Source organism: Apodemus sylvaticus, chromosome 17, assembly GCF_947179515.1.
Source record: "Apodemus sylvaticus chromosome 17, mApoSyl1.1, whole genome shotgun sequence".
Lineage (NCBI taxonomy): Eukaryota > Metazoa > Chordata > Mammalia > Rodentia > Muridae > Apodemus > Apodemus sylvaticus.
The window spans coordinates 70284211-70299557 of record NC_067488.1 but is presented as its reverse complement, the minus strand read 5'-3'; the positions used below and the strand labels follow the sequence as shown (position 1 = coordinate 70299557).

Genomic DNA, 15347 nt, shown 5'->3' with positions numbered 1-15347 from the left:
AATTTGATGGCCTGTAGTTCTATGAGGCCACAGGAAAACATTCTGCTAAGTCTGTTCACGAACGAGGGGCTTCCGTAGCAGTTTATAGATTTTAGGCTTCAGTTCTAACCTACCAAGGCATCAAGATATTCCCAACGACATCATAATTCCTATGAAGGACCTGTCACCAAACAGTGCTTTCCGCTTTACCAGAGGCCCCAGTAGTGGTAGTGCAGTAGCTTTTAGTGCCTGTCTTCTAAAAGCCAGAGTCCCTCTGTGCACCCACTCTGCAGACCGAGGCCTGCTTGGGCCTGGCTCACCTAAGTTTGTTGTTGCAGTAGGAACATCGGAAACAGCTGATGTGAAACACCTGCTGGTTGGCCAGGAGCCGCTCCATGGGGTACACCGTCTTCTGACACTCCACGCAGCTCTCCTTTGCAGGCACCTGAAACTTCTAGAGAAGGAAGCAGACAATTTCAGCTCCAGCACTGATGCCTTGGCACCCTGCTGAGATGGGCCTGGGATTTATCTAAGGGGGCATTTCTCAAAGGAACTACACCTGCTCAGATTCTACTGGCTGGCTTGGTAGAGCTGGGAGGCTCTCCTGGATTTCTGCACCAAACCGTGTGGCCGCCCTAAGTGTAGACACCTTTGAGGTCAGGTGGGCTTAGGCTGCATTGTAAAGCAAGGTGTAGACAGCTCACACACACACACACACACACACACACACACCCCACAGACATATTACGGATGGAGATCTGTAATTAGAAGGACAGGGAATAGAAGAAAATGAGATCATAACACAGAAGGAGGAAGTTTGATTTAAGTGGCGAAAGGAGGTGGTTATAACGGCCTGGGGTAGAGGTTGGACACCCAGGCTGGAAGGTGATTATAATAGCCTGGTGTGTGTGTGTTGGGGGCCCGGGTCTGACACTCAAGGGAAGGCGTTATACTTTGGGAATTAGGGATTGGTATTTCAATTCCAGAGGAGTATCTTTTGTTACTCTCTGGATGGGTTTTAGGGTCTTATTCTAGTTTTTTAAAGAAAGAAAGCATGTAACCCAAGTTGCCCTCAGACTCACCGAGTTCCACCGGATGACCTTGACCCTCCTGCCTCTATTTCCCAAGTGCCAAGATTGTATTTATATGCCATGATATCTAAACTTGTGTGGCATATTTAAAACAAAACCTTTTAAATGTTTATTATTGTTTTATTTTATTAGTGAATATATGCACACGTTCACGTGTGGAGGTTACAGGACAAACTCTGGGGAGTTCCGTCCCCCCTTCTGCCATATGGATTCTGGGGATCACACTTAAGTTCTTAAGCTTGGCGGTTAAGTGCCTTTACCGGTTGAGCCCTCTTGCCAGCCCCAAGCTAGGCATATTTTAAAGCAAACCTGAACTGACACACAGATGGAATAATTTGTAAGAGCAACAAACTACTTTATCAGGCTTCCAGAAGGAAGCGTAGCCTACGAACTACATTGTTTATACTGTCTGAAAACTAACAGCAGGATAAAAGCAGTGCCCTGGGCAAAGTATTCCTTAATGACTGTGAATTTGTGAACTACTTGCAAACTGTGCAGTAAGAGTTGTTAAGTTGTTCAACACTGTAATTCAACTTCCAAAACCAGAATACCTGGGGTCTGAGGATGTTGTTCAGTTGGTAGACGGCTTGCCCAACTCCTACAAAGCCCTGGGTCCACTGCTCAACAATGAATAAAACTGGGCATGGTGGTACAGCACTTGAGTGGTGAAAGTTGGAGGGTCATAAGTTCAAGGTCATCCTTAGCTACACAGCAAGTTTGGGGCAAACCTCTGATCCGCGAGACCCTAAAGCCTCCCTTTAATATATGCAGACTTGGTATTGTAGCCCTGATAAAAGCCAGAATTCTAAAAAGATACTGTAAACATTTACATGATAAAATGTGTTATGTTACTGATGGTGGTGGGGCCAGAAGTCTCTACTATTGAGTGTAGTACCCCCAACTAGCTATAACACAAATATGTCAGCCAATAGAGGAAGAAAGCACATTAGATGGTCAGGCAACTCTCGCAGGCACCTAGGTGGGGCCTAGAAAAGCTGGGGCTCTCAGCAGAAAATGTAAGACAGTAAATAATGCAGATTAATTCCCGTGCCCAGGACCTGAATTTAGCTAAGCCTAAAAGGACAAGGTTATGGTCAGAGCAGACTCTAGATTTAAAAATCAAACAAACAAAATCCTAGTTGGGTGTGGAAGCGTATGCCTATCATCCCAGCACTTGGGAGTCACCTGCGAGAGGACGCAGCTCTCTCCCAGCTGCATAGCAGAATAGTGGCTGCAGGCTCAAAGCTATTCTGGTCTATATGACAAGTGCCAACTCAAGCCAGGCTAGACTGAGACCCCATTGCAAATAAACCAACCAACCAACCCCAACCAGCTAGCCAGCCAGTCAGCCCTGGAGATAGACCGATAAAATGTCACACTGACTGTCTATCCACTACAGGAACAAAATCAGTGAGGACAGATTTGTTAGGAAATGGAAGCAGAGAACAGAAACACAAGTGAAGACCTGTAAAACAAAGCTCGCTAAAACAACAGGCGAACGCTCGCTCACACAGCAAAGCTCACTAAAACAACAGGCGAACGCTCGCTCACACAGCAAAGCTCACTGAAACAGCAGGCGAACGCTCGCTCACACAGCATCTCGGGGGCTCAGGGGTAAGCGAGCAGAGCAGAGTGGACAGAGAGACAACCTGCTTCCTTAGGGCAGAGTCCTGAGAAGAAAAGAAGATAAACCACCAAAGACCAGAGGCCAGGTCAGTGTACTAGGTATGAGCGAAGTACTGAAGGGTGGCCCAAGTTACAGCAGAGAGCTGTGGGCGGCCACTGGGGCATTATTTGAATAACAGGTTTCTTTTCTTTTACAGACATAATTGGATTTGAAGGAAGATACTGTTGCCCTGTTTTAATAAGGTTTTCTCTAAAAGGACTAGGTGGTTTGTTTGGTTGGTTTTTTTGTTTGTTTGCCCAGAAAGCAGGACCTCCATTACAACACAGAGTAAGGGCTGGAGAGATGGCTAAGAGCACTGACTGCTCCACCAGAGGTCATGAATTCAATTCCCAGCAACCACATGGTAGCTCACAACCATCTGAAATGGAGCCCTCTTCTGGTGTGTATGAAGACAGTTACAGTGTACTCATATACATAAAATAAATAAATCTTTAAAAACAAAACAAAACAAAAAAATGCAGAAAAAACTGAGAATAATGGTACAATTGGAGCTTCTTGAGAGAATCTGTCCAAATCATAACTCAGATTGTGAAAGTAATGGGATAAATGTGCTTGTCAGATTGAGAATCTTTTTCTGTTGCAAAGAGAGGATTCTGTATTTTTAACAGATAAAATAGAATTGGGGCTGGGCAGTGGTGGCACATGCCTGCCTTTAATCCCAGCACTTGGGAGGCAGAGGCGGGTGGATTTCTGAGTTCAAGGCCAGCCTGGTCTACAGAGTGAGTTCCAGGACAGCCAGGGCTACACAGAGAAACCCTGTCTCAAAAAACCAAAAAACAAAAAAACAAAAAAAAAAAAAAAACAAAAAACAAAACAAAAAAAAAAAAACCCAAAAAACAAAAAATAAAAAACAAAAAACAAAAAGAAAGAAAGAAACAGAATTGGAAGAACAAGGGGAAGGGACACTGAGAGTGGATCCATGCACACACATGTGCATACACACACATGCATGCACACACTCACACACACATTCATACATGCGTACTCACACAGGCACTATACACAAGGAAGGAACACACTGTAGCAGGGTGCAGCCCAGGGAACAGAGAGAAGAACTTGAGAGACAGCGAAGGTTTTGCTCACATTAGGAGGAAAGTGGAAGGCAGGAGCAGAGATTAGGTGTCGGGAGCAGGACGCAGAGGCTGGAAGAGACAAATAGGAACCTTCAATGAATACACAGCATTCCACGTGCCCTGGAGCACTCAACTGCAGCTGAGCTCACGCTCAGACTCAGGTCCAAGAATACGACCACAGTCTAACTCTGCTAAGGGAGGTGACACCAGCCCCCTCACTCAGATCCACCTGGGGCGCAGCCAACCTCAGGATGGAGAAGGCTTTTATAAACCTTCGCCCACACAAGGAGTGTCTTGCTCATATTGTTCAGGCCTTTATTGCCTCCCACGCCTGACCCACAGCTGCGTTGTTAGGACTTTATTGTTCCCACACCTGACCTGCAGCCGCTTTCTTCACTGAAGCCTCCCACGCCCTAGTGAAAAGTCACCCTCCTGACATAAGCTCCACAGCCTGCTGCCTTGCACAACTGGCTGAGCACAGGGCCTGCTGCTTCCTGCTGCTTCTGTCCAAGTCTCGGGGCGAGGGACCTTACGCTGTCATGAAAACAACAGCATAGGCTCCCAGCGTGCTCACAGCCAAGTGGTAACGGCTGTGTTGTGCCCTCCCTTTAATTCTCCATCCTGGGCGCTCAGCCACTTTTCTGTAATTTCCCCCATGTCTATTCAGGCAACAGGAAGCACAGCCAATGCCCGAAACTCTCCCATTATCAGAGGCCTGGCATACATCCTGCCATGCCTCCACCACAGGTTGGCTTGACACAGCCATGCCCAGAACCCTGCCAACATGGGACTGTTCGACGTGCTCCGTTTTGGCAATGGATTCTCTCATCTACTAAGTGAGGTGTTCTTTGTTTTGTTTGATTCTTTCATTCCTCTTTCTCTGCCTCACTTCTTACACATAGACATTAAAGGATCAGGGGTATCAGAGACCTGACCAAGGTTACAGTCAGGAACGGAATGACAATTAAAACCCATAATTCCTAACTTAGACCAATGGAGTGTTTTCCAAACACTTCTGGGCTGTTTAGTTTCTGTAACTAAAGGCAACTCTTTGGAGGAGAGGACAGGTGCTAATCCAAGCAAACGCCCTCACCCTCACTCACACATCCAACACGCTAGAGTCTTCACTTGATTTCAGATTCAAATGTGGAGATATTATCTCCAGGACCTTCTGGAATGAATGAGGCAATATACAAATAACTTATATTAACCAACACAGTCTTTCCCATGTGAAGAACATGACAGATGTTCCATTGATGAGCATCTACCTGCTTTAAGTTAATTTCCAACACATCTACCTGCCTTCATCTGTATCCTTTTTTTCTGTAAAAAAAAATTATTTATTTATTTTATGCATACAAGTACACTGTAGCTGTCTTCAGATACACCAGAAGAGGGCATTGGACCCCATTACAGATGGTTGTGAGCCACCATCTGGTTGCTGGGAATTGAACTCAGGACCTTCAGAAGAGCAGTCAGTGCTTTTACCCAATGAGCCATCTCTCCAGCCCCATCTGCACCCTTTCAACACTTAGAATTATATAGGCTTTCAGTCTGATGAAGGCGGATGTGTGGGTGGCATACCTGTCAATGGAGGGGAGGGGGTGGAGGCGGGTGGGAGGGGAGGGGGGACAGCTGGCAACAGACCAGGAAGCTAGGCGGCAGACATAATGAAATCAGAAAGAATTCTACACTGAGGTCAGACCTCCATTCATCAGATGAATACCGCAAATGCTGTTCATTCTTTTGGTTTGTGCAAAAACGGCTCGGTAATAAAACTGGAATTCTTTGCCATGCAGTAAACGGTTGAGGGCAGCTCTGTGTGGCCTGCAGCTTCTGAGTGAAACTCTCTGGGAAACTGTTCTCAGGGCCATTTGTACCCCAAACCGACGGTCTCTAACAGACTGTCTCCACGAGGAGGCCGGCACTCTGGGCCGGCATTGGCAGGATCCTGGGGACCTCACTGGAAAAAGCTTGCTTATCGTGCATGAGTCTCTGCATCTCCAATACCAAACACTGAACCCACAAAGTCCCTTCTCCCTGCCCACAGAGGACAGCAAGACAGACACGGGAAGGGGTCCTCGAAAGATGTCCTTCCAAACAGCATGTTGTGCTTTCTTTCCACATCCATCAGCTGGACTGTCTGAGAAAGCTGGGGACAAACTGGTGAGCCTCAGGGCTGGACACATTCTCTTGCCTTTTCTTCTCTCCTGGGTCTTGGCCTTTTTCCCACACCCCATCATGGATCACTGAAAACCTGGGGTGCCATGCCTGGTGGTAAACACTTATCATCTTAGGCCTTGGGAGGCAGACACAGCAGGATCACACGTTTAAGGCCAGCTTGACGTCTACAGTGAATGGGGTCCAGACTGGGCTGAGTAGTGAAATCCTATCGCAAAACGATTTTTGAAAAGTCGTTAAAAATCCCCAGGGTTTGGGCTGGAGAGATGGCTCAGTGGTTAAGAGCACTGGCAGCTCTTGCAGAGACCTCAGGTTCAATTCCCAGCATCTACACGGTGGCTCACAACCATCTGCAGTTACTGTTCCAGGAGAACTGATGCTTTCTTCTGACCTCCACAGGAGCCAAGCACAGGGTAAATATCTATGCAGGCAAAACATCGGAGAGCTGAGATAAAAGGAGTGTGACGTCATGCCTGACAGTCTTTATGTGTGAGTGTTTTATCTCCATTATGTTATGTGCACTGTATGTGTGCCTGGTGCCCGAGGGGGCACTGGATCCCCTGAACTAGAGTCACTGATGGTTGTGAGCCACTCTTAGGGTGCTGGGAGTCGAACCCAGGTCCTCTGCAAGAGCACTCAGTGCTCTAAACCACCGAACCAACTCTCCAGCCACCTGCAGTTTTTACATTAAAAAACTAAACTTTGAAATTATTTGAGTTCCCTGCTTAGGATGCCCTAGTTTTCAGTAATAGATTGGCACTAAGAACAGATCCCCTCCCCTCAAGATGCGTGGGACTCAAAAATCTATTTTGAGTGAGCAAATGTATTCTTTGCTACATTTAATTTCCCAAAGTAGAGAACTGGCTTCAGATGCCGAGGCTGGATCCGTGACATGACATCAGTTACATCAGCAGCTCTTTCCGGACACGTTTACTGAAGTATTTCTCTTGCTTACAGACTGCATGAAGACTTTAAGCAAGAGGAAACAAACAGCCCTTAAATAAAGGGGAGATAAAATAAGTTCCACGCAAGGCGCTGCACACCTTTTGAGCTTGGGACTACTGACAAACACGAGGCCTCAAACGCTGAGGTGTGTGTGTGTGTGTGTGTGTAAAGGCTACTACAGATGACCAGACATAAAGGAGCCCAGAGAAAGTCACATATTTTCTCTGACTAACCAAGTAACACCTGTGTGATGAGCTCTTACAGCCTTCATTGGCTCGAGGCCTGGAGTCTGAATCAGAAGGGATTTCAATCCAGCATAACCAAGTCCTAATTACATCTGGGCAAACAGGCAAGGCCATATTGAGGAATAATGTTCCCCAGACCAGATGTTAGCTCTTGGATGAACCAGGGCTCAGATTCATCAGTGACACAGAATCCACAGCCAGGTCAGTCTTATTAGTCATTGTTTTGTACAGATAGGGTCAGTTTCAATGCACAGTCCAGGCTAGCCTAGAATCTGCTATCTCACTCTCCCATCCTCAACATATACCACTATCCCTGGTTTTAGTACCATTTTCTTTTTTTATTTAAGTTTGCATGTGAGCTGGGCGATGGTGGTACACACTTGCAATCCCAGTACTCTGGGAGGCAGAGGCAGGTGGATTTCTGAGTTCGGAGGCCAGCCTGGTCTACAGAGTGAGTTCCAGGACAGCCAGAGCTATACAGAGAAACTCTGTCTCAAAAAAAAAAACAAAAAAAAAAAACAAATAAAAAAAAACCCAAAAAACAAACAAACAAACAAAAAAAGGTTGCACGTGTCCGTGTGTGCACTCAAGTGCACTCGTGCGTTCAAAGGACAGCTTACAAAAGTTGGTTCTTTTCACATGGGCTCAAACAGCTTGTCAAGTGCTGTATCTGCTGAGCCGTTTCACTGGTAGTGCTGGCAAATTTTATGTCAACTCAACACACATTAGAGTCATCTGGGAGGAGGGAAACTCAATTAAAAAAATGTCTCTGTAAGTCCGGGCTGTAAACAAGCCTGCAGAGCATTTTCTTAGTGATTTATTGGGGTGGGGAAGGGGGCAGCCTGTAGTGCGGGTGACTGGGGTGGGGAAGCGGGCAGCCCATAGTGCGGGTGGGGTCACCCCTGGGCTAGTGATCCTGGGTTCTACAAGAAAGCAGGCTGAACAAGCCATGGGAGCAAGGCAGTAAACAGCACTTCCTCATGGCCTGCCTCAGCTCCTACCTCCAGGTTCCTGTCCTGTGTGGGTTCCTGTCCTATATGGGTTCCTGTCCTGTGGTTCCTGCCCTGTGTGAGTTCCTGTCCTGATTCCATTGGTGATGGACTGTGATATAAAAGCCCAAGGCAAATAAACCCTCTCCTCCCCAACTTCTTTTGGCCACAGTGTTTCATCATAGCAACTGTGACCGTAACTAGAATACTGGGGTCTTCTTTTCCCGACTCTTTCTTTTTGGGGTTTTTTTGGTTTTGGTTTTGTTTTGTTTTTTTTTTTTGTTTTTTTTTTGAGACAGGGTTTCTCTGTATAGCCCTGGCTGTCCTGGAACTCACTCTGTAGACCAGGCTGGCCTCGAACTCAGAAATCTGCCTGCCTCTGCCTCCCAAGTGCTGGGATTACAGGTGTGAGCCACCACTGCCCGGCTTCCCAACTCTTTCTTGCAGAGCTCGGGAATGGAATCCAGACTTTAACATATTAAGAAAGTGCTCAGGCTACACAGAGAAACCCAGTCTCAAAAAACCAAAAAAAAAAAAAAAAAACAAACCCCCCCCCCCCAAAAAAAACAAACCAAAAAAAAAAAAAGTGCTCGGGGCTGGAGAGGTGGCTCAGTGGTTAAGAGCACCAACTACTCTTCCAAAGGTCCTGAAGACAGCTACAGTGTACTCACATATAATAAATAAATAAATAAATAAATAAATAAATAAATAAATAAATAAATCTTAAAAAAAAAAAAAAACAAAAAGAAAGAAAGTGCTCCACCACAGAGCCCGGGCTGGGCCCTAGCTTCTATCCGCTCTATTCTTTTTTTTAAAAATTTTTTTCTTTTTTAAATGATTTTAGCTGTTTTTATTAATTAATTAATTATCTTATGTCTATGAGTACACTGTAGCTGTCCTCAAACACACCAGAAGAGGGCATCAGGTCCCATTATAGAAGGTTGTGAGCCATCATGTGATTGCTGGGATTTGAACTCAGGACCTCTGGAAGAGCAGTCAGTGTTCTTAACCGCTGAGCCATCTCTCTAGCCACCCCCCAAATTTATTCTTATTATTTTAAAAAAGTATACGTATGCATGTCTGTGTGGGATGTGTTTCTGTAGCTGCAGATGCCCCAGGAAATCAGAGACGTTTGTAGCTCCTTGGAAATGGAGTTAAGGAGAGCTGTAGGCTGCCTAATGTGGATGCTGGGAATCACTCAGGTCCTCTGCAGGAGTGTTATGTGCTCTCACGCATCTCTCTATGTTATGTGCTCTCACGCATCTCTCTAGCCACCCCTCCCCTCTTTCAATCTATTTTTGATCCAGAGTCACAAGTCAAACACTGACCTCTGGGCCAATGGTGCAGGGGAAGCAATCCCATGGTGCCAGCTACCTAGCTGGGCTCAGATCTTGGAAAGGTCAGGTAGGACCCAGGTGCACACGCAAGGCCTGCGCCTCTGTTCTTTCTTCTCTCCTTTATCTGCACTGGTGCCTGGCACAGCCCGCGCAGGTGCGTCCTGTATGCAGACACTCAGCTCCACCGGCAGCCTCAGTTCATGTCTTCTGCACCCGTTTTCTCTTGCTCCTTTCTTCAGCTTCTATTCTTCTATAAACCACGCTCTCCTTGTGAATTTCTGCTTCCTTTAAATATTTCTTGTTTGCTCTTTTTGCTCCCTGCCTTCCGAATCTGCCCATGAAATGCTGGATTTCTCTATTTCCTCTTTTGGGTCCAGACACTTGTGTTGTTTCCTTTATCCTTTCGTGAATTAACATGTTCATCTGTGCACCAATCATAGACCTCCTAGAAGGGAAATCCTCCCAGCACACGTGTGTGTGGTGCAGGAACAGCATGGATTGCCTTAAACCCAGTCTATCTTGCAGTTTCTCGCAAGCTGAGATCTTTAATGACAAAACCCAGGGCTGGAGAGCTGGCTCAGCAGTGCAGAGCACTGGCTGTTCTTCCAGAGGCCCTGAGTTCAATTCCCAGCAACCACATGGCGGCTCAGAGTCCTCTGTAATGGGATCTGATGCCCTCTTCTGGTGTGTCTGAAGATAGCTACAGTGTGTTCACATACATAAAATAAATAAATAAAATCTTTAAAAAAATAAATTGCAACCCTCAATACTTAAGACTCAGAGAGCAAATGCCACCATACCTTCACTGTTTTGGAAGGAGAACTTTCCGGAAGACTGGCAGTCCTGGCGTCAGGACTCAGCGGCTTAGGGTGCACGGGCTGCTGGGCCTCGCCCTTCACCTGGGAGTTACCTGGTCACAGAAGACAGGCATTTTAGAATAGCTTATGCAAGCCTCAGGAAGGGATTTTTGGAAAAGCAAAACATGGGTACTTTCCACCAGGGACTAGCATCACGAAAATATTGCTTCTCTGTTCCTCTGAGGAAGATTCTAAACTGAAGAAGGTATCCTGCCCTCCCTCCCGCCCCCCCCCACCCCCCAGGACTCAGGCTGTCAGTGAGACTTTCTCACCCTGCGGCACAGAACTGGGACCCAGACCATGCCGAACAATAGTCTGCTCAGACCCTTTGCCACTTCTGAAGGCTGTGTCTAAATCTGGATATATTCCTGGTAGTTTGCAATCCCAGTAAGTTCCGGGCTGCCTCAGCTGAAGCTGGGGAAATGAGGGAATGTATGTGGAGTTTTTGTCAGTCATTCTTTGAAAAAGTTTTTGACATAGGATGGATATATATGTGGTGTGTATGTGTGTGTGTCTATGTATGTATGTGTATATATATATATCCTGTGTAGTCCTTGCTGGCCCAGAACCAAGATAGTCATCAAGGAAACCTTTATGTGATAGTGTCATTCTTTTATCAAAAATTTAAAAGGGCTGGAGAGATGGCTCAGCAGTTAAGAGCATTGTCTGCTTCTCCAGAGGTCCTGAGTTCAATTCCCAGCAACCACATGTTGGTTCACAATCATCTGTAATGGGATCTGATGCCCTCTTGTGGTGTGTCTGAAGACAGCCGCAGTGTTCTCATATAAATAAAAATAAATAAATCTTTAAAATATATATAAATATAAAGGTAAGCTGGCCGGGCGGTGGTGGCGCATGCCTGTAATCTCAGCACTCGGGAGGCAGAGGCAAGTGGATTTCTGAGTTCAAGGCCAGCCTGGTCTACAGAGTGAGCTCCAGGACAGCCAGGGCAATACAGAGAAACCCTGTCTCGAAAAAACCAAAACAAAAAAAACAAAAACAAAAACTAAAACTAAAGGTAAGCTGGCCACAGTGGTGCACATCTTCAATCCCAGCACTAGGGAGGCAGAGGCAGGCGGATTTCTTGTGAGTTCGTGGCCAGCCTGGTCTACAGAGTGAGTTCCAGGACATCCAGGACTATATAGAGAGACCCTAAATATCAGAATCAGGAGTGGGTCCAGTATCGTAAGTGCGTGGCACACACCTCGCATCTGTAACTGGGAGGCAGGAGAGAGAGATCAACCCCTCTACACAGTGACCTCCAGGCCCAACAGTGTGTGGCGAGACTGTCCAAAATCAGATGGTAAAAGTCAAGTCAACCCCAAATCTTTTATCTTTGAGAAACCAGGCTTAAAATACCCCCAAACAGGATAAAAGTATGAAAATTTAGCACTTAAGCAGGAAAATCCCTAGGTTTTTAAAATGTTCTTCAAAAATTAATCTCTCCTGAATACCCTCTATTAAAGTAAAATGTCAAGATTCATTTACATAATTTCAGACCTCTAAGAGTTTAATACATAGGATAATGTGAAAAGTGTTGTTAAAAGTATCCTTTCAGGGGCTGGAGAGATGGCTCAGTGGTTAAGAGCACTGACTGCTCTTCTGGAGGTTCTGAGTTCAAATCCCAGCAACCACATGGTGGCTCACAACCATCTGCAATGAGATCTGACTCCCTCTTCTGTAGTGTCTGAAGACAACTACAGTGTACTTATATATAATAAATAAATAAATTAAGAAAAAAAAGTATCCTTTCAGTTATGGCTGGAGAGATGGCCCAGCAGTTAAGAGCATTGACCACTCCTCCAGTCCCAAGGGATCTGGTGACATCTTCTGGCCTTGATGGATACTACAGGCATGTGGTACACAGACAATGTTCAGGCAAACACCCATGCACAATAAATGAAAATCTCAAAAAATTAAATATTCTTTTTGTCCCTGTTAACCATATTTCATTTAGGGGGGAGCTTTTCAAGATGAGGTTTCTCTGTGTAGCCCTGGCTGTCCGGGAACTCACTCTGTAGACCAGGCTGGTCCTGAACTCTCAGAGATCTGCCCACCTCAGCCTTCAGAGTGCAGGGGTTAACTGCATGTGCCACCGCTGCTGGCTTACAGTATTTAACCTCTCCCTAAGCTGTGAGTGTGTGAAGGGTGTCCCAGCACCAGCCCTTACCACCAGACCCCTGAGGAATGAGACTGGCTGCTGGGCTCAGGGCGTGCCTCCTCCTCGGACAACAGCAGGGGAAGGAGGTCCCACCACAGAGCTCAGAGCACATGCTTACAGGTGTCATCTTCAGCAGGGACGGAGTGGGCCGCCAGGCTGTTCTCTGTCACAGAAACCTGCAAGAATAAAAAAGATTAAGGAGGATTAAAGAAGCGCATTAAAAATACAAGAGCAAACCAGTGCCAACGCCATAAAATCCTGCTGACTCCAGTTAGTCACTGGCAGCCTGGGGGGAAGTAACGGCCCCAGAACAGCTGAGCATTTAAACAAGAGGCAGCAAAACGTCTTTTATGAGGATATTAACGTGCCTCTCAATTACAGAGGAACACTAGAGCAGACAGCACTCAGCTGCCGAGCGAGCGGTATGTCTCCCTCATAAAGAACGTTCAAGCCACATCTTAGGGAAGAACGACACCCCAGCTCCCCCCACCCCCTCCCTGCGTCAAGGAGAACAAACACCTCACATGGCGCCAACACACTCCATGGCGAGGGCAAGGAACAACGCAAATCCGGGAGTTATTCTTACTCTTATTTTCCTGTTGGAGTGCTGTTGTTGTTGTTGCTTTTTTTTTTTTTTTTTATGGAAAGATTGAGACTTGGGAGGTGGAGGCAGGGGGATCAGGAGTTGAAGATAAACCCCTGCTCCACTGTGAGTTTGATGTCAGCCTGGGCTACAGTATACCCCATCAGAGAGAGGGGGGAGGGAGAGGGAGAGAGAGAGGGAGAGAGAGAGAGAGAGGGAGAGGGAAAGGGAGACACAGAGAGAAACAGAGAGAGAGATAGAGAGGGAGAGAGAGAGAGAGGAGAGAGGGAGAGAGGAGAGGGAGAGGGAGGGGGAGAGAGAGACCAGTAGTGGAGAGAGTGGGCTCATGTGAAAGACGCAGATTTAATTCCCAGCACCTACATGGTGTCTCACAATACTCTACACCTACATGGTGTCTACAATACTCTAGTCTCAGGGGTAATCCCATATCCATATTTATGAGAAAACAAACCAAAACACTGCCACACCTTGGTGAAGGTTTGGGGTGCAGGAGATTGGAGTGCAGGTGATCAGGGAAGAACAACAGAAACCAACAACAACAACAACAAAAAAATCTAGTTTGTTTGCCTTTTTTTTTTTTTAACAAGAAGCAGATCCTATATATAGGTATGTATCTCTTCGTCAGAAGTATCAACTTTAAATAAAATAACTCTCTCCGACCCCTTTCTACAGGCTCTAGCCTTTGCTGGGGTACACCTTCCAGCCTAAGATCGTGATGCTGGATTGAATAGGTGAACCTAAGTGTAGATATCAAGGTGTTTAATGCACTGAATACATTCACAATGGCTGACCACACCCAAATGCCAGCATTCCCCCCCCCCCAGTCTCTTTTCATTACAGGAATTCTACCTTGGCAAAGGATAAATCAGAATAATCACAGTTAACATTGACTGGAGTGTTTACTATATGCCAGCTCTTGGACTGATGGCCTCACATGCGGCATGTCATTTGATGACATGAAATACGTTTTCTAAAAACTGTGCTTGGTTATAAAGAGGCCTTCACTGCTGGGGGGCTGGCTCATGCCTGTAATCTCAGTACTTGAGGAACCACGGGGGTAGGAGGGGTCAGAAATTCAGGGTCATCCTTGCTAACACAGCCAGTGCTACATGAGACCCTGTGACACAAAACCAAAACCAAACAAGACCCTCAACTTATATTCTCCTATCCCCTTTAATCTGGTCCCCTTGAACATGTGGGGGTACACTTAACGCTGACATCATTGCCCACCGGCAGACAGATGACATTAACTCAGAAACTTCCAAGCAGGAGTACCAGAGACCACACTCATATCTCATTAAAGGAAGAACAGCAGCTTGACGAAGCATGGTATTTCTAGAAAGTTTCCTTGGGGCTGCAGAGATGGCTCAGCAGTTAAGAACACCTGCTGCTTTTGCAGAAGACCTGGGCTCAATTACCAGCACCTACATGGCAGTCCCAGATGATCCAATGCAGTTCCATTCTCAGGACAAAGGAGAAACAACCACCGCCACCTGTGTGGTGTGGTGTGGTGTGTGTGTGTGTGTGTGTGTGTGTGTGTGTGTGTGTGTGTGTTTTGCTTTTTTTTTCCCCCCTGAGACAGGGTTTCTCTGTGTAGCCCTGGATGTCTTGGAACTCACTCTGTAGACCGGGCTGGCCTCGAACTCAGAAATCTTCCTGCCTCTGCCTCCCAAACCCTGGGATTAAAGACGTGTGCCACCACTGCCGGCTTCAAAGAAAACTTTACGGGTTTTGTATTAAAATAGCACCCAGAAGGGAGAGGTGGGTGGGTCTCTTAATTGGAGGCCAACCTGATCTACCTATGGAGTTCCAGGACTACCAGGGCCATATACATAGCAAGAGTGCTAGGATTAAAGGTGTGTACCACCACCTAGAGTTTTGCTTTTTAAAAGAACATTTCCTGCAATCCTACAAACTTGGACACAGCCAAATGCTCACAGACTCATAGGACAAGCGGGAAGAAGAGTATCTGCTCTCCGCCCCTTTCCTCCCGCCCACTCCCCGAGTCATGATTCACCGCAACTCGTGCTCCTTTATGCTGCAATTAAAATGTTCTGATCTTGCAGTTCAGCCCAGAGTTCTAATTTCAAACCAAATCAGCATGAGGACAATCAGGAATTAAGCACAAAAGCAGAATTAAAACCACACGATCATGATTTTCCAGATAAATATTCCTTCAGAGACGCCCCTTTGCCCCT

At 46.3% G+C, this 15347-nt stretch overlaps 1 protein-coding gene across 2 annotated transcripts in view; it reads right to left on the bottom strand.

Moving 5' to 3' along the window:
• The window catches only part of Lima1 (LIM domain and actin binding 1), a 98880-nt gene that overhangs the window by 4150 nt on the left and 79383 nt on the right, over positions 1 to 15347 (bottom strand). For both annotated transcript variants that reach the window (XM_052160168.1, XM_052160169.1), the window contains exons 8-10: positions 12664 to 12721; positions 10328 to 10437; positions 300 to 433 (exon numbers count right to left, since the gene is read on the bottom strand). In XM_052160168.1, the coding sequence (XP_052016128.1) occupies positions 300 to 433; positions 10328 to 10437; positions 12664 to 12721 (302 nt within the window). The remainder of the gene's footprint in view (positions 1 to 299; positions 434 to 10327; positions 10438 to 12663; positions 12722 to 15347) is intronic.